The sequence below is a fragment of the Benincasa hispida genome, chromosome 8, assembly GCF_009727055.1.
Source record: "Benincasa hispida cultivar B227 chromosome 8, ASM972705v1, whole genome shotgun sequence".
Taxonomy (NCBI): domain Eukaryota; kingdom Viridiplantae; phylum Streptophyta; class Magnoliopsida; order Cucurbitales; family Cucurbitaceae; genus Benincasa; species Benincasa hispida.
Genome location: NC_052356.1, coordinates 30,576,871 through 30,596,008, shown reverse-complemented (window position 1 = coordinate 30,596,008; position 19,138 = coordinate 30,576,871). Strand labels below are relative to the sequence as shown.

The window sequence follows — 19,138 nt, the reverse complement described above, 5'->3', positions numbered from 1 at the left end:
CAGTTGAAGCAGCCACATTTTTTTTAATTAATATTATGAGAAACCGTACTTTTATTAAGAAAAGTTGAAAGAATACGAGGGTATAAAAAAACTAACCTCCGCAACTAAAAGACAAAAGAGCTCATTCATTTGCATATTCAAATGACGAGAGGTGGAGCATCACCCAAAATTAGATTTTTATATTTGAATTTGCATGAGGGATACAAGAGTCGGAGGAATGAAAGTACTAAGAGAGAGAACATCCTGAAGTCAGTTCCCCATCTGCTGAGACTATTCTTTCTTCTAAAGTTCATTCATTTGCATATTTGAAATTTTATGGTTTTTTTTCCTTTAAATGGACGGTTTCATTAGTTGAATGAAATATTCAGGAGATACAAAAGGGGTCCTTTTTATACAGTATACAAAAGCTGTCTCTGATTTACTACAAGAAAATTCAAACTATGACTTTGTAAAGCTGTCTCTGACCGGACCATAACCATCATGGGTTGGCCTAGTGGTAGTGGGAACATAAAAAAGGGCCAAAGGGCTAAGGGGTCATGGGTTCAATCCATGGTGACAACCTACCTAGGATTTAATATCTTACGAGTTTCCTTGACACCCAAATGTTGTAGAGTCAAGCGGGTTGTGCCATGAGATTAGTCGAGGTGAGCATAAACTAGCCCGAACACTCACAGATACAAAAGAATAATAATAATAAATAAATAATAAAAAATAAAAATAAAACAGCCCAGACCATGCTAGACCAAAGATGAGCCTTTGTAGACTTGAATGGATGATGAATAAGCAACATTCTGAAGCCCAACTCCTGTACTTTCTTTTTATAAATAAATAAAAAGGCTTTTTTCCCTTTCAAAAAAAATCAAGGGAATCCAGAGTGGGAGCAGCATGCCAATCAAAAGCAGTGAATAAAGCAGCCTAAATCCCAGCAGGTAGATGGTTCAGGGATTCATTTTTCTATTTGCAAAGACAACACCAAGATGATAGATGGATCCAAGGGCATCTTTTTTGGAGTCTGTTCATAGAATTAAGACAAAGAGTGCGGGATTTCCCATAGGAGGAATTTAATCCTTTTGGGACAAGTGATTTCCCATACAACTTCTTGGTGGTGCACTAATTACACCAAATTCTTTTGTAATTACAGCCTTTCTATGATTTTAAACAATTGGAAGGCTCTTATACATTAATCTTTGGGGGGGGGAGGAGTCGTCTCAACCCCTGCCCTTAGGTTGTTCTCCTTTGTTTTCCCTTGAATATGTGATTCTGTCTCTTGTCAAAAAAAAAAAAAAAATGAAAAATGAAAATCCTTTTGGGACAAGTGAACTTCCATATGTTCTTGAAAATAACCCGATTAGGTGAATGGGGGCTCGAAGCAAAGTGGGAAATCAGCGATTTGGCTGAAAAATTGCCTTTGTTGAGTCTCCAAAGTCATAGATCCTCCAGATTAGAGAAATTTTATGCTTAATTCACTTACTTTTGATATTGTAAAAGTTTTTAAGTCTATTATATCATATATTTATTCTATGCCATTGTAACTTCGGTTCTCCCTCCCTCCAAACATATTTACGTTAATGCAACCCTTTTTTCCCTCAATTTCAGATGACATAATAAGGGCTATTGATCCCAAGAAGGTAGAAATGCTTCAAAGGTGCGTCTTAAATTGACTTCATTTTACTTCCTTTTTCTCTTCCTTTTAAGCATCTTTCCCCATCTTCGTGCTCACTGTGTTGCCATAACTTTGAATCCCCTATTCATTTCTTTGCTCATTGTTCTTTTGCGAGACGTTTTTGGCATATTGTTTTGGAAGCTTTTGGATGGTCTTTTGTCTTCCCAAATTCTATTTTTGATCTCCTGGCATCTTTGTTTGTGGGCATCCTTTTGGTGGTACCAAACAGTATTTGGTTGGTTATTTTGCGGGGGGTTCTTTTGAACTCTTTGGGGTGAATGTAACAATCGGCTTTTCAGGGACATCTATTCTTCTTTTTGATAGATTTTCTTATTCGGTTCTTACTAATGCTTTTAATGGGTGTAAATCTGAGTCTTCTTTTACATATTATAGTCTAGCTTTTTTTCTTCTCCATTGGAGAGATATCTTGTAATCACCTATAGGTATTCAAGTTTTCCTAATTTCATTCATTTAATGAAATGTTTTTTTTATTCTAAAAAGTTAGAATACAAATGTCTTAGTGAGGGTGCGTGGAATTAGATAGATGGCAGGGTCTTTTTTAGGAAGGATTTTTCAATTGATGTAAATTCATGAAAAGATGAAACTACGAATAAGATGGACTAAGAGACCTATCGCCACCTGCAAAGTGGGAAAGGCTCTAGTAAAATTCTTTAGACTGCTATTGCTTTGAGGTTTCCTTTTTTTTCTTTCTAGTTTGTTAAGTGCTCTGTTGGGGATGGGTCCAATATTTATTTTGGGAGGATTGGTGGGTGGGGATGGAGCCCCTTTTTGAGCTATTTCTGTAGCTCTACCATTTGTTTGAGAAGAGGTTACATTTGATTGTTTCCATGTTTATTTCTCTTGATCCTTCCCCCTTGCTTTCTTTGGGTTTTCATCGTCCTCTCACTAATCGTGAGTCTTCAGAGGTGGACCTTCTTTCCATTATTTCTCATTGGTGGGTGGGTTTTGGGATAAGGGATCTTCGGGTTTGGGAGCCTAAAAGGATGGGTTTCTCTTGTCCATCGTTCTTTCTTATCATTTGTTCCCTGTCTCCCAGTCGAGGGGCCTCAATTTTTTCCTCTTCTTTGAAATTCCTTGTTTGGAAAATCTTACATGGCAGAGTGAACACTTGGGGGTCACATCTACCAGCGTTCTACCTTGGTTTTGTGTCTGCAATAGTGTATCTTCTGCAAACAGTGGGAGGAAGTTCAAGGTTATCTTTTGTTGGGCTGCCATTTTCCTTGCTCCCTTTCATGAACTCACAATTCCTTTTTGTGATAAGTGGAGAGTTTTGTGGCAGGCTTGTTGTTTTGCTATCTTGTGGGGTGTGTGGTTTGAGAGGAGCAGTAGGATTTTTAGAGGGATGGAGATGTCATTGGAGGATGTGTGAGAGGTGGTGAGATTTAATACCTCCTTATGGTCGTCAGTTAATTGGAGTTTTGGTAATTATCAGCTCAGTTGTATTCTTTTGGATTGGAGTCCTTTCCTGTATTTGAGGATTCCTTTTGTGGGCTTTACATTCTTTCATTTTTGTCAATGAAATCTCTAGAAAAGGTGGGAATATTCCTACAATCTAGTTTTTGATGTCCAAGTAGAGCAATTAGATTAGGTTTTGTTCTTATTTGTTTGCCTCTGTAAAACTCCTCTTAGGTTTGATAGAATCAGAATACTTTATTTCATTCACTAAAAATATGAATATATACAAGTATACATGAATGACCAAAGAAGGAAAGCATACAAAAGGCCGCAAAAGGAAAACATGATAAAGATATTTACAATAATAAAAAACCCTAATATTAGAACTATAACACTCCCCCTCAAGTTGGATCATATATGTTAAACATGCCCAACTTGTTACATAGATAATCTATACGTGTTCCATTCAACGCTTCCGTGAAGATTTCTGCTAATTGTTTCCAGTCTTTACATATCCTATAGTTACCAAACCTTGTTGAATTTTCTCACGTACAAAATGGCAATCAACTTCAATATATTTAGTCCTTTCATGGAATATTGAATTAGAAGTGATATAAAGTACTGCTCGATTATCACACCACAATTTTGTCGATATGGTGATTTCAAATCTCAATTCAACAAGAAGTTGATATATCCAAATCAATTCACACACAGACTATGTCATTGCTCCATATTTTGATTCCGCAATTGAATGTGACACCATATTTTGCTTCTTACTCTTCCAAGAAATCAAATTACCCCCAACAAAAACACAATATCTTCAAGTTGATCTTCTTTCTTCTCTAGATCCTGCCTAATCAACGTCTGTAAAACATTGAATATTAGTATGACCATAATCCCTATATAAGAAACCATGCTTGGGAGCAACCTTCAGATTACATAGAATCTGTTCCAATGCAGCCCAATGATCAACTGTAGGGCATGACATATACTGACTCACAATACTCACCGAATAGGCTATGTCGAGTCGAGTCACTGTAAGGTAATTAAGTGTTTCCACTAACCTTCTATATCTTTTAGGATCTTTTAGCAATTCTTCATTTTTTGAGAGCCGTAAGTTGGGCATCATTGGAGTACTACATGGCTTAACCCCTAGCTTCCCCGTTTCAATCAACAAGTCAAGTACATATTTTCTCTGTGATAATAGTATTCCTTTCTTGCTTCTTATTACCTCAATTCCTAAGAAGTATTTCAACATGCCCAAATCTTTTGTATGGAATTGACTATGAAGAAAGGTTTTTAAGGACTGGATACCTAAAGCATCATCATCAGTAATCACAATATCATCAACATATACGACTAACAAGATGGCACCACTCTTACCTCTCTTAAAGACTGAATGATCTGACGTGCTCTTTTGCATTCCAAAGCTTTCAATCACCTGATTAAATTTACCAAACCAAGCCTGTGGACTCTGCTTTAATCCATACAAATATTTATGAAGGCGACACACCTTTCCATTCTCCCATTGAGCAACAAACTCTGGTGGTTGCTCCATATACACCTCTTGTTGAAGATCATCATGAAGAAATGCATTTTTAATATCAAGCTAATGTAAAGGCCAATGATTGATTGGAGCTAATGAAATAAACAACCTCACAGATGCCATATTTGCTACTGGAGAAAAAGTATCAGCATAATCAACGTCATAAGTTTGTGCGTAGCCTTTCCCTATGAAGCATGCTTTTAACCGAGCGACAGAACCATCAAGATTGACTTTAACTGCAAACACTTATTTGCAACCAGTTTCTTCCAACAATGAGATGTTTGAGCTTGACAAGACTTGATCTTTGGTCATCTCATATATAGGTGCAAGACCAACTAAGAAACTCATGATAAACAACTTTTCACGTTGAGCCATTAGAACTTTTGGATCAGTGCTAATTGACATCGAGGAATTGAATTCCGCACATGTATTTTTGACATCGATAAAGTAACTCGTAATGGATTTCTCTCCTTGATCGGGTTGATATAGATTCTTACAAACATCAAACACTCTATTAATATTCTCTTTCCCAGAATAAAGAAAATCCAAATATTCCAAAATAGTTTCTTGACTAATCGCAGTGATTTTCTAACTCAACGATTTCACAATCAATAGAATTCTTGATTTGTAAAAGCATTCTTGAATTGTCCTACCACCAAATCTTTTTAGTAGCTTCAAATCGGTGGCTCTTCCGTGATATGATCATCCATCTCAATGCTCCTAATAAAGTGGCGAACATTTGATCTCCATGAATAGTAATTTGATCTATTCAATTTGTGTTCAGATACTTTTGACACCATATGAATCATCTCAGACATGACTATTGGTTTCTTGTCAGCCATTACCTCAAAAAAAAAAAAAAAAAAAAGATAGAAGAGAAGCAAACCCTAATTTACCAAAAAGATTTTTTTTTTCCTTCAATGAACCAAACAATGAGTATATAGTCCAAACAAACACACCACCAAAGAAAGGAAGAAACTTCAATGACACCCACAAAAGACTAGCAAAAACAGGCAGCGCACGTGCCTAGACGCACCAACGCATGGATCGACGGCAGAGGGAGGTGGTCACGCGTGAGCCTCACACAGTAGTCAGATGAACGTGGGATTTTGGGATTCTATAGAGTGGCGGTTGAGCTCCTCGATGGACTGGGCGGTGCCAATAAATAGCGAAGAAAAACAAAACACCTTTTTCCAACGACAATGGCGGCTGATGGCAGACAATGGCAGCTGACGACGGTGAACAAGCCGAAGACAACAACGGTGAGTAAAAGTATAAACCCACTCCTCCACAAAACCCTAAATGTAACACAAACGAATTCTAAATTCTCAAACCCTAAAGTTCATAAAAAACCCTAATTTTCTTGGACTCTGATACCATGTAAAACTCTTAGGTTTGAGAAAATCAGAATATTTTATTCCATTCATAGTGTACTAGAATGACCAAAGAAAGAAAGCATAGAAAAGGCCATAAAAGAAAAATATAACAAAGGTATTTACGATAATAAAAATCCCTAATATTAGAACTATAATAGCCTCAAATCATGTCTTAAAAAGCATGCCTCTACTTAGATTTCTACTATGTTCAAAGCTTTGCAGTGTTCTCTCTTTTGTTGTTCAATCATTCAATCATTTTCTCCCTGTATAATTTGTATGATTTCAGTGGCTTTCATTTTCCCTCACTAGCGATTTTTATTCTCTTCTTTACTTTGCATTTCCCTCATGCCTTCTGAATTTTTTGTTTCCTTTAAACATTTTGTCTCTTTTAATTACATCAATGAGAAATTTGTATCTTGTTCAAAAATATAAAGTATATATGTTTATATAGATATATATAGATTTTCTTTTTGGAGATTTCTTGTGGAAAAAAGATCCATTTTTGAAGTGCATGTTGGTTAATTCCTATCAACTATCACATTGGTGGGTTTTTTTTTAATAAATATTCGTGATGTTCGGGCCAGCACACCTCGACTAGTCTTACAGGACAACCCGCCTGAGTCTAGAACATTTGGGTGTCAAGAAAACTTGTAGGATATTAAATCTTAGGTCGGTGGCCATCATGGATTGAACCTATGACCTCTTAGTCTTTTATGAAGGGGATGTTCTCTCATTAGGCCAATCCATGATGGTTTGGGCTTAATGGTTTTCTTTTTAGAACTATAGATATGAAATTTAAACTCAAACTATAGGTGAGGAAACTGTTATTATTAGTCATGTTTTGTTTCACATCTAAATTCGTTTTGGGAAAAATACTTTTTTGGTCCCTGAGTTTTAAAAAATAGGTGCATTTGGTCCCTCATGTTTCAAATTAGCCGCCTATTCTTCAAAACTCAGGGAAAAGGTATTTTCCCCTTCTTTTTTCTTAGGGTGGTTTACACAATTCTTTTTGTCATACACACTGTTTCCTCATCCACTTAGATTGGAGGTCTTTCCTTGTCTATCCTCCAAATTAGGCTTAGGGATCCCTCATCCCTAAGTCTGTGTTCTTCTCTTTTGGTGAATATATTCTTTTTGATTCTTATCAAACTATACTTGATGATTGGAGGATTCCTTCTCCATCCGCTTTTCAAAGAGAGAGGCCGATTTTTGTGGGATGCGGGGTGTGTGCTATTTTGTGGGATCTTTGGAGGGAGAGAAACAATAAAGTGCTTCATGATGTGGAGAGAGACCATAGTGAGGTTTGATCCTTAGTGAAGTTTCATATCTCTTTGGGCTTTGGTCTCGATTTTTTTTTTTTAATTATTCTCTAGGTAATATTTTACTTAATTAGAAATCCTTTCTCTAAGGGGTTTTGTGGGCTTGGTTTTTTTTGTATGCCTTGTATTTTTTCATTTTTTCTCGATGAAAGGAGAAACTGTACTTGCATTCATATATGTGTGCATATATGCTATTTTCTTAGTTTTGTATTTTGTGTCTTATAGACCTTTTTTTCTGGTTGATATCCTCATCTGTTTAGGTATATTCAATGGTTGATTGAAGAGAAAGAGTCTTGCGATCCTCACTTCCACTCACTATATGCTCTTTCATTAGCCAAGTCAGCAGTCGAAGTCGAAAGTACTCAAAGCCTTGATTCCTCATCTGACACAAAAATCTCTGATCAGAGACTTAACCCAATATTTGAACAGCCAATCCGAGAAAGGTTACAGATCTTTTTACAGTCTTCGGATTTGTATGATCCAGAAGAGGTTTTACACTTGATTGAAGGATCAGAATTATGGTTGGAAAAGGTTGTTTGGATATTATTTTATCGAGTATCCTTCATTTGAATTTTTTATCTGAGGTTTTCTATCAAATCCTTATCTACACGTGTGTGTCTTTATTCTTTACACACAATGACAAGTGTTATATGTCGGAGTTCCCTTTTATTTAAGGTTACGTCAGGCTGGCATTTATTTACTTACTGGTCTGTGTTTCTTTCTAATGGTTTTTTCTTGTATGACTGGGCAGGCTATTCTATACCGCAAACTAGGGCAAGAGGCATTGGTGCTCCGGATTCTAGCCTTGTACGTTTCATATGAGATTCTAAACAGTTCATGGGCTAAATATGAATTGCTATTCATATAATCACTTGCTGAAAAATATTTTTTGTGTTTATCTTTGTTCTGTTTAGACAACTATTTCTTATCTAATCTGTTCTTGTTTTTAAAATGAGTTTCATTGGGAATTGGAAGAATTGTTTCACTTAGAGCAACTGCCCCGTTGGCTGCAAATTGTTGGACTTTGAATATCTTCTCATGTGAATTTATAATGTATAAACACCTGCAGCATTATTTAACTTATGAATATATTTTTTTCATGAACATGATAATCAATTACTCACAGAAACTCATATGATATGTCAGGAAACTTGAAGACAGTGAAGCTGCTGAGCAGTACTGTGCTGAAATTGGCAGATCAGATGCCTATGTCCAGTTAATTTTCTTCTGTTTGCTCATATTTGTTCTCTCAGTTTTACGTGCCCCAAACACCTCAATTTCAGTGATGCGTTTAAGACCTCAGTGCATTTTTTAAAGAACGCTTTGTGTTTACAACACAACTGTAGGTTACTTGATATGTATTTGGATCCTCAAAATGGTAAGGAGCCTATGTTTAAAGCTGCTGTTCGCCTTCTCCACAACCATGGAGAATCATTGGATCCGTTGCGAGTCTTAGAGGTATCGGATACTGCATCCCTCAAGTAATCACCTATTCCTACATTTATAAACATTGATTTCCTCGATTTCAAAACGAAAACAGAAAATGTCAGTTAGGGAATCCACCTAAAGAAGATTAGTGAAAATCTCTCCAAATGAAAGGAGAATAACTACAAAATTCCATAGCTAACAGACAGAAACTTCATTAGTTTTTCTTTTTGCATCTTCTCCTCTTTTTGTAAACCAAATTTTCATTAAGGTAAGTGAAAGAATACAAAAGGACAAAAGCAGAGGCCAGAGGGATATCCTTTACCATCTATGTTTTGGCCTCTAATTCATTGATAAGCCAAGCTGAACAATTTGTTGTCTTTTGCGAGTTGTTGAAAGAGAGAAATGGTAGAATTTTCAAGATATATTCACTGGTATATTCTTGCCCGTGGGGTTTGTGATTATCCTCTATTGTTAACTACTTTGGCTGGTTTGTTATGTTCTTTGGCCTTTGTATGTGAGAAGGTATCTAATGATCCCTTCGAGTGTACTTTATTCTATATCATTATGCTATTTCTTACCTAAAAAACCAAAATTGATGAGGCGGCTTAATAGATACTTGGTATCTTTGAGTTAATAATTATTTAGGCCTCGTTTGGTAACCATTTTGTATTTTGTTTTGTTTTTTTTTGTTTTTTTGTTTTTGTTTTTTTTTAAAAAATTAAGCTTATGGACACTACTTCCATATTCAAATTGCTTGCCAAATTTTGAGAACTAAAAAAAGTAGCTTTCAAAAGGTAGCTTTTGTTTTTGGAATTTAGCTAAGAATTCAACCATTGTACTTAAGAAAGATGCAAATCATTGTAAGAAATGTGGATGAAATAGACTTAATTTTAAAAAATAAAAACCAAAAACCAAATGGTTACCAAACGAGGCCTTAATTGTTCATTTAGATTAACTAGTATTCAATTAGTATTCATGTCTAATTAGTCATTTGTCATATTCAGCATTTTAAAATTCCTCTCGAACGCACGCATAGGCTCAAGGTGCAAGTCCCGCGGCTCACCTTGAAAAGGCGAGGTTCACAAAATAACCCCTGGGCCTTGGGCCTTTTTTCTTTATTTTTAAAAAATAGTAATAATTAGTTCTTTATTAACCGAATAATCAAATTTACTATGCTTAAATGCAAAAATTCTTGTGTTTAGGATTTTTTTTTTCATATTTCCACTTAAACTATGCTTTCTCTTCTTATTGTGTTGCTTTTATATTTAGTGCACTTACAAAAAAAGCCCTCACTTTTTTGTGCCTTGCACTTAAGCCCATACTATTTTGTTTTTATTGCGCCTCAAACTTTAAGCTTTAATAAACATTGGTCATATTTCCTTGTAGGCTATAATAGCCACCTTAGGGATGTGATAGGGAACCAAAGCCTTTTGTGGAAATCATATTAAAATAGGACTATAAATAGCCACTTTAAGGGTCTACTCCTTCATGGTAGATTTCCTTTCTATTCCGCTTCTGATTGTTTGTAAATAAATATATATATTTTTATATTCTTATCAATATTTGGTTTCAAGTGCAGACTTTGTCCCCAGATATGCCACTTCAAATTGCTTCAGAAACAATATTAAAAGTGTTGAGAGCTCGATTTCATCATAACTGTCAAGGACAGGTTCTCTCATTCTCTTTCTTTTCTCTCTCCCTGCAGCTTTTTACTTAATCTTCTACCACCCTCTTCTTTAGCATCTCAAGTCAATTGATCTCATTTGATGATGACACCTTCCCCTTAGTCATTTTCTGCATTAATAAATGATCCTCTTTCCGTCTATGATAAATTACTTTCTGAAAATCATGGTGCCCAATTCCTTTGACTATTTTTGTTTTATCTCAAGGTAAAAGAAAACAAGAATGTTTGTCTTGGTGATAGTTTCTACAACTGTGCATTGGTTAAATAGATTTTGAAGATTTTGTGAACTACTGGGAAGTATTTCTGGTGAAATTATTGTTTCTAGTGGTGTCATAGTGGAGCTCTCAGCGCTATTAAGGCACTGAAGAGGAGGCTGAAGCAGCAGTCGTCCACTCCTCTCTTCCTGCTATGAACCATCCATCCTCGATTCCTCAAACCCCAATTACTTCTTCCGTTTGTTCATGAATTATACAGACAGATGTTAGAATACCTAGGCACTCAGAAGCTATAATTGTAAACCGAAATCAAATTTATGGAGGCACTGGTTTGATCTAGTTGCCATCGCCATCAGAGGCACAAAGGACTTCTCTAAATTAATCCTTCCAAAAACTGTAGATACAGATTAAGAAATTGAATGTCTTTTTCATTCCGTGGAAAATTAGGAGCGTGGTACCTGCTAATTGATTAAACTGGGTGGATCAACTGCAGAAGGTTTAATTACTTCTTACTCTTTACAGATTTTACATAATACCTCCAGTGCTCTAGATCTTGAGGCGAGGTTGGCCAGACTGGAGGAAAGATCAAGACATGTTCAGATCAATGATGAGAGCCTCTGTGATTCTTGTCATGCACGCCTTGGAACTAAATTGTTTGCAATGTACCCTGATGACACAATTGTCTGTTACAAGGTTGGTACATGCCCACTTCTGCACCCATTTACAAGTTTTTATCTCTATTTGTTTCCCATAAATTTAAAATTACCACGAGTTTATTTCATGTTTTAGTCACTAAGTAAAAGTTTGGTATGTTTAGCATAGTCCTCTCTCAAGTTCAGATGCGGTGACTAATTGGTTAAAACTTGAAACTGTTTTTCCATTGTATGAAATTTATCAGTTAGGTCCATTCTAAATGACTCTTCATGTTTCTTCCCGTGATAGTTTGGTGATGGGAGAGGGTTAATGAGCATACTGTTCAAACTAATTTAATTATTAAGGTCTTGATTTTTTATTTTTGAAAACAATGTAACTGTCTTCTCACAATTTTTTTATAACAATTTTGATCTTTCCTAATGAAATTTTTGTTTTTTTTCAAACAAGTTTTTAAAGTCTGTTTGATAACTATTTAATTTTTGTTTACATTTTAAGAAAGTGTTTTAAAAAATTCAGATCAAGTTTCGAAAACTAAAAAAAATAGTTTTTAAAAACTTATATTTTGTTTTCAGAATTTAAAATTGAATTCAAATGTTTACTTAGAGAAGATGTAAACATGATTAAGAAACTGTGAGAAAACTAGCACATTTTAAAAAACTAAAGTCCCATTTAGTAATCATTTCGTTTTTAGTTTTTGTTTTTTAAAATTAAGTCTATAGATACTATTTTCATCTCCAAATTTCTTGGTTATCTACTTTTTACCAATGGTTTAAAAAAACCAAGCCAAATTTTGAAAACTAAAAAAAAAAAGTAGATTTTAAAAACTTGTTTAAATTCAGCCGTTCTACTTAAGAGATATGTAAATCATTGTAAGGAATGAGGAGGAAATAAATTTAGTTTTCAAAAACCAAAAACATAAAATGAAATGGTTACTAAATGGTGTCTAAATTTTATCAAACATGGTCTAAAAAATTACTTTTTTAAGTTTTAAAAACTTAGGTTGGATTTTTATAATATCCCAAAAAGTATATAACAAAACAAAGAGACCCATGAGTGGAAGTAGAAGTAATGTCTAAGCTTAATTCTCAAAAATAAAAAAACAAATGGTTATTGGGCACAAAAGTAAGATTTCTAGTTTTGACAGCTTTCTCAAACACGACCTTACTTGGATAAAAAGATTTGTTTTATAGGTTGTACAATTGTGTCCTTGAGTTCTAAAGATAGCTTTCCCAAACAATGAAGTACCAGCAGCCTAGTGTATCTCCTCAACCTTAAATACAATCTGCTATATTCTTGGTTAGTCTTAAGGGACTTCATTGTTTTGCATTTGATTTCTTATGCAGTGCTACCGTCGTCAGGGGGAGTCGACATCGGTCTCTGGCCGCAACTTCAAACAAGATATCCTGATCAAACCTGGTTGGCTAGTAATGGACTAATTTTGAAAACTCGACGCAGCCTTTGAAGGCTGGAAATGTAAATCAATTTTTAATATGTGGGAGGTCGAGAATAACCAAGTCATATTTATAAGCTATAAGCTCCCTGTTAACTTATGCATGACGTCTAGCTCCCTGTCATTGTATTGTAAATCTTAGTGAGATGTGTACTTTTTTCATGAAGATTGTAATTTGGAGAGAAATCTGTGGCTTGAATTCAGTGCCAATGAAGTTGGTTCTTTGTTCGAAGTTCTGAATAGAATTGAGGATTTTTTTTATAAAAAAAAAAAAAAAAAAAGAAAAAAAAAAGGAGAATTGAGCCTGTTGAGTTATCATACAAGAGTGAATTCAATATAAATTTGAAATAGTAAAAATATTCTGTATCTATACTATCTTGTCTTTATCTAACTATAGCTAAAAGTGGCTAAATGAGAGAATCTTTATCTACCTGTTTTGCTTTCCATTTTTAAGTATAGTAGTTTTTAGCACGTTTTATGCATGTGGTAGCCGTTAAGAGTAATGTGTTTTTCAATAAGAATTGATAATTATAATTATGATTATTAAAGCTCAACTCTATTTATTAAATTAAATAGTTTATAAGGGAAAAATTAGTTTATATAATTTAAACTGCCTATGTTTTTTTAAAATGAATATATAACAATCAAAATAAAAGATTTTTTTTTTCGTACAATATGGAGAAGGAATTTGAACCACATGTATATGAATCACTAGCACATAAATTTATACTTTATACTTATCAAAATAAAAGAAACTTTACAATTTTTAAATGTATAACAAATAGATATTAAGGATTGTATTGATTGTCAAATTGAGTATTGCTCAACTAACATCTATATGCATTAGTGACTACGATATCTATGATTATTGTATTAAGAAAATGAGAATTGCATTGATCAATCAATGCATATCCATACACTATATGAGTGATTGAATGCATTTCAAAAAAATGAAATAATAGTATTAAATGCAAAAAATAGGGGTAAACATTACCTGGTTGAGGATCATGATTAGGGCCCATGAGTTTGGGATGTCTCATTTATTCAGACTTTTCAGCAGCACAACAATTTTGGGAACGTCTCGTTTACTCAAACTGACACCATTTTAGTGCGTTCTCTTGCAAAAAAAGGCTTTGAATGAGTAGATGCTTTCTCTCCTTCATACTCCTTATATTCAATGGTTATCTTTTTTGTTGTCTCTTGATGTTGTTCTTTAGTTTGTTGTTGTGATTTTTTTTTTTTTTTTTTTTTAAAAAGTAAACGAAATGTCATAAGTTTTAAAATTTTCTATAATTTTATTCGAGAAGGTAAAGAAGTTCTATATTATTACAATGATCTCTATTAATAAAACTAAAAAAACAATTAAAAACAACTCTACTCCGATTATGAAATAGTTCATTATATATCACACTTGAATTTGAGTTCCTATAGAATATAAAAAGATCATTAATATTGATATATGATAGAAAAATAGTATAATATTGATAGAAAATTAATATTATAAAAAAATTATAGTTCTTCACAATCGAAATCAATTCAAGACTTCATATGGACTGCGGTGGTTTATATACGCCTTTTCATTGTTGTCTTCTTTAATTATCGTAACATTTCAATTCATTCTTTGAAAAATGACTAATTTTTTATCTTTCAAGACACAATGATACAACAATTGAACATAAAAGCCAAAATGAGCGCAGTTAAAACTGGCATCAAGTGTTTACGATAGTCCCAAAGTTAAAAGATTCAATTTTTCCCTTCCACGTCGTAAAAAAACAATCGAAAATAAAAGAAGGGGGAAAATTAAATATAAAATGAAGAAAAGAATGAGTAATAATGTTATTTGGTTCTAGCATTGAAATGGCATTGGTTAACTTACAACTATTTATAACTATAATCCACACATATATATAATTTATTTATTTTGGCATCTAAATGTTATATTTATTTTATTTTTTTCATAAAATTTTAGATGATTTATTTGTATTCTTTTTTAGTACATTTAGGAATATGGAGATTCAAACCATAAATCTCGTGCCTAATCCTAATAAGTTAGGATTATATATGAGATAACTAATTAGTTGATATTTAGACTTATTTGAATTAAGTCCATTTTATCTTGTATTTATCTTCACTTATCTTTTCCTACTTTTGGCCTATTTCATTGGTCCAAATTCAACCACAACATTAACCTCCACTCTCAAGTTAGAATCGCTTCTTAATTATTATAAGTTGAACACTTGGGGCTCAATTTGGGAGTACTATTTTCTTAAGCACAAAATCCCATAAATAAGACAAAATATTATAACAAAATAATTATATCATGCATATTTAAGTTAGCAATTAATAACAACAAACTCACTAATAATTTTCAGTATAGGATTAGAAAATTTCAAGTTTGAAATAAAACTTATATGAGGTTCCATATTCCGGTAGAAATCTTTAAAGTTGATATGTGCTTTATTTTTCTTTCCGTTTTTTATTATGGGTTGAAATTCTCCGACATTTATTACCATAAGAGACTTTTTCCTCTTAGGGTTTGTCTTTTCTTTGATTTATAACTATCTTAAATGAATTTTAGAATTAGAATTAGAATAAGGGGATTTTATCCTAAGTATTATGTGTAGTTAAAATGGTAAAAGGTGATTGAAGCTTAAGGATAAAAATTTTGGAGAATGTAAAGTAAAAAAGAAGTGCTAGTTGAATGTTAAATTGGGCAACTAAGTTGTCTGAGTGTTGGAAGTAAGTTATGAAACTATGTAAATAACCTTAATTGGAGAATTTTCTAAGTGTGAGTGTGAATTGGACAATTTAAAAGTACAGTTTTTCTAACTTTGAAGTATCTACCCTGATTTAGAGACTCTCAATACCCAAGAAAATGAAGGTATCTAGGAAGTCTAGAGATTGAGTATGATAGGTCTTTGGGACCCACCTTGGCATACATATAGGCATTGATTGTGTGTAGGGGTGCTTAACCTTTTTGGGATATTTCTATGTGCACGTATGAATGTTATTGATGCTAATTGTGTTGAGATTACTCTACATCAACTAAGGTTATCAACGTTGAGTGTATTAAACTTGCTCTACCTCAACTAAGACTTATGGTATAAGTTTTATGTATGTTTTATGAATTGTGATATTTTCAAGGATGATATTCTATGTTTCAAGGTTTTTCTGATATTCCTGGTTTGACATTATGAAAATGATTTTTGATGTTATTAGTTTTGCCAAGCTAGTTAATTTTCAAGCATATTTATAAACTTTAAGTTCTAAAAACCTATTCTTGATTTCTCATTGACTATTAATGTTTCCATACATGTTTATATTTAACTAGTCACTCACTAGGCTTTCCAACTCACGTTTTAAAATGTTTTCTTATCCAGGTAAAGAACGAGTTTTCGATACTAGCCTACTATAGACAGTCTGCGACATTCTCAATCTATCAAACAGAACGGAGTCTTACTAAGTCTTAATTACATACTTTGTGTTTGCCTAGGTGTTTTGTAACATGTCAAAAAGGGATGAAAAGAACCTTCTGGATGTATAAATATGTTTGTAAATATTTATGCATGTTGGGTCCAAATATGTATAAAGTTTTATGATTGCCTAAGAGTTTAAGAAAGAGTTGGTTGCATGTTATAGATATATTATATTTTATAAGGTCAAACACGTGAACGGGTTTAACAGGAAAATGGTGGGCAGTAAATGTCATAAGAGGATTGATATTTGTTGTCTTCACATCCATTTCTAGATTAAGAGGGTAATCTGGGAAAGGGTGTGACACTCATAAAACATCAGTTTTATGGATTCTCATGTCAAAGGCATCGCCCTTATACATTTTTACTATTTTTTCCCCCTTATATATATATAACTCTCCTTTATTTGTACTTTATTATTAAAATGAACATTGTCAACCATATTACTCTTTATGTTATTTCATTGTTTTATGGGTTGTTTTCAAATAAAAGAAATGAGCCAATTTATTTATAAATATAGCAAAATATCACTATTTATTAGTGATAGACCGCGATAAATCGTGATAAACATAGTATTAGTGATAGAAGTCTATCGCGGTATATCACTAATAGACAGTGACATTTTACTATAATTGAAAATATTTTTAGCAATTTTACCATTTAAAATAATTATCCTTGTATATTTTTTAGAAAGATATTGAAATTAAAATTAAAATTAAATTTTATTTGATAAAAAACCTTAAAGTATATATATTAGTTTGTGGAGAAAAATAACATATAACATAATTTAATAACTTATAATGAGGTCAAGGTGAGTCAGGACGCATTCCCCTTCCTCATCCTCGTGGGGATTAGTCCTCACCCCATTCTCCATTTTGGGGGGTCGAGGTTAGGTTCGAAGAATCCCGTTCGGGGATTTGGGTCCCCACAGGAAAAAATCTTCACTTTTTTATTTTTTTATTTTATTATTTTTCATTATTTAAAATTAACTAAATTTAGTATTTATATTGAAATTGTAAATTTTATGTAAGAAGTTAGTATTTCTATTAGATATAAATGTTTAAATTCATAATTACAAAAATATTTTAGTACTTTTTATTATGAATTTAATGAAAGTTAAATTTATTATATTAAAAAATTAAAATTAGAAAAAAAAATTAACTAAAACAATAGCTTATTAGTTATATATATATATATATATATAAATTAACAATTACAAAAATTTGGGGAAAGCTCCTGTCATAATGAATCGGGGATTCCCCCTCCCAATCGTTTGACCCCCATACAGGAGTTGTTGAAGAGCCTAGTACATCAACAAGAGTTGTTGATGTCGGTTCATCTAGTAGATCTCATCCACCTCAACCATTGAGGGAACCTCGAGGTAATGGGTATTGGGTTGTATGTACTAAAACTCGTAGTCTGTAAATACTAAACATATATGAAGTTTATTCAGACAAATGTTGTTGAATGAAAATGAATTGATAACTCTAAATCCAATAAACTACGAACTCTTGGCTATTGTAATGAGTACTTGGACTTTGTGTGGAGACATAAACTGGATCAAGTTCGAGTAAAATAGCTTAAATAGTCTATAGTACTTGGATTAGGTTAGGTACCTATATCTGGAGATACTATTGAATACGACCCGCTTTATGATTGTTACAAATATTGTAAAGTGTCATAAACGATGTGATCAGTTCGTTCATGTAGAGACATGTGAGCGGGGGTATTCTACACGATGAGATTGTGTAAGACTGACCATGAAATAATCACTGTTATGTATTAACACCGTTTACTATTAACACTGATTAATTTCACTTTTTGATGTCCTAGATAACTTGATCTAAACCTGAGCTATCTATGAACTCCTATTTATTCGGGATTGTCCCTTGATCTACATAGGTGAGGGTAAGCTCAACGGGGTTGCTCAATATGTCTCCCATTTCAGGAATAAGACTGAGTAGATAGCTAGAGACATAGAATTTGCAAGATGGAATTCACTCCTACCATTTTTAGGGATAGTAGAAAGGTTGTTCCCTTAAGGGTTGATCCCAGGTCTTGAACAAGGGGTCCCATCCTTTCCTTGGCCTAAGAGGGAATGGATTTAGTGATTAAGATCCTAAATAAATTGTTCATTAAAGGGACAGTGGTACTTCAGGAGAAAAATGTAACTTAGGGGTATTTCGGTATTTGACCTAGCTAAGGTTACGAACAACCTGTGAAGGATCAACTTATCGATGACGGTTATATCAAATGGACACATAATATATATACAGTGAGGGGAGTGCAACTACAGGCTATGGTAGACAATCCTGTTAGTTAACGAATATTGATTAACTAGGTTAAATAGTTTGACCAGTTAGTCTTGAATCGTTGGAGTCCATGATCTGTAGGTCCATCGGTCTCCTTACTAGCTCACTACAGACAAAATTGAAGAACTAGGTGAAGTGAGAATTTGAAATATACAAATTCGATCTTTAGGAAAAATTGTATTTTATATAAGATAAAATTTATAATTAATTAATTATTTTTGGAGAGTTTTTTTAATTAAAATATTAGCATGAAAGTGTTTGAAAATTGATTAATGTGATTAATCAAAAGCTATGTGTCAAAGACAATTTAATATGTGATATTAAATTTGTTTATTTATTTAATTAAAATTATTCTAATTAAATAACTTCTAAATTATGAAAATATTATTCCATATTTTTGCCAAAAAATTGTTTTATTATAATTTTTTTTAATTAAAAAATTAGTTAGTGGAAAATCCATTTGTTAGATTTTCCCACTAAGTGGTTTTTGAAGTGTCTCTTCCAAAGTTTGACATCTAGAGATTTCATGCTAGTGGAGTTTGAGGTGGAAGATATGCAAGATGGGATTTTGCATGTATTTTGTCTTTAAATAGGTTGGATTT

General features: G+C 33.1%; 1 protein-coding gene across 4 annotated transcripts in view; it reads left to right on the top strand.

The window, feature by feature from the left end:
- LOC120082786 (vacuolar sorting protein 3) overlaps nucleotides 1–13,066 on the top strand; it is a 28,661-nt gene extending 15,595 nt beyond the window's left edge. The window contains exons 7-14 of one of the 4 annotated variants that reach the window (XR_005483283.1): nucleotides 1,597–1,645; nucleotides 7,581–7,851; nucleotides 8,072–8,127; nucleotides 8,467–8,535; nucleotides 8,667–8,778; nucleotides 10,135–10,239; nucleotides 10,328–10,417; nucleotides 11,170–11,210. Coding sequence is in view for 2 of the 4 variants with exons in the window: in XM_039038089.1 (XP_038894017.1) it covers nucleotides 1,597–1,645; nucleotides 7,581–7,851; nucleotides 8,072–8,127; nucleotides 8,467–8,535; nucleotides 8,667–8,778; nucleotides 10,328–10,417; nucleotides 11,170–11,340; nucleotides 12,645–12,737 (911 nt within the window). In the remaining 2 variants the exon portion in view is untranslated. Of the gene's footprint in view, nucleotides 1–1,596; nucleotides 1,646–7,580; nucleotides 7,852–8,071; nucleotides 8,128–8,276; nucleotides 8,374–8,466; nucleotides 8,536–8,666; nucleotides 8,802–10,134; nucleotides 10,240–10,327; nucleotides 10,418–11,169; nucleotides 11,341–12,644 lie in introns of those variants that run through there. The other 3 variants (XM_039038089.1, XM_039038090.1, XR_005483284.1) reach the window with 3 other exon arrangements.
- Nucleotides 13,067–19,138: the final 6,072 nt, after the last annotated feature.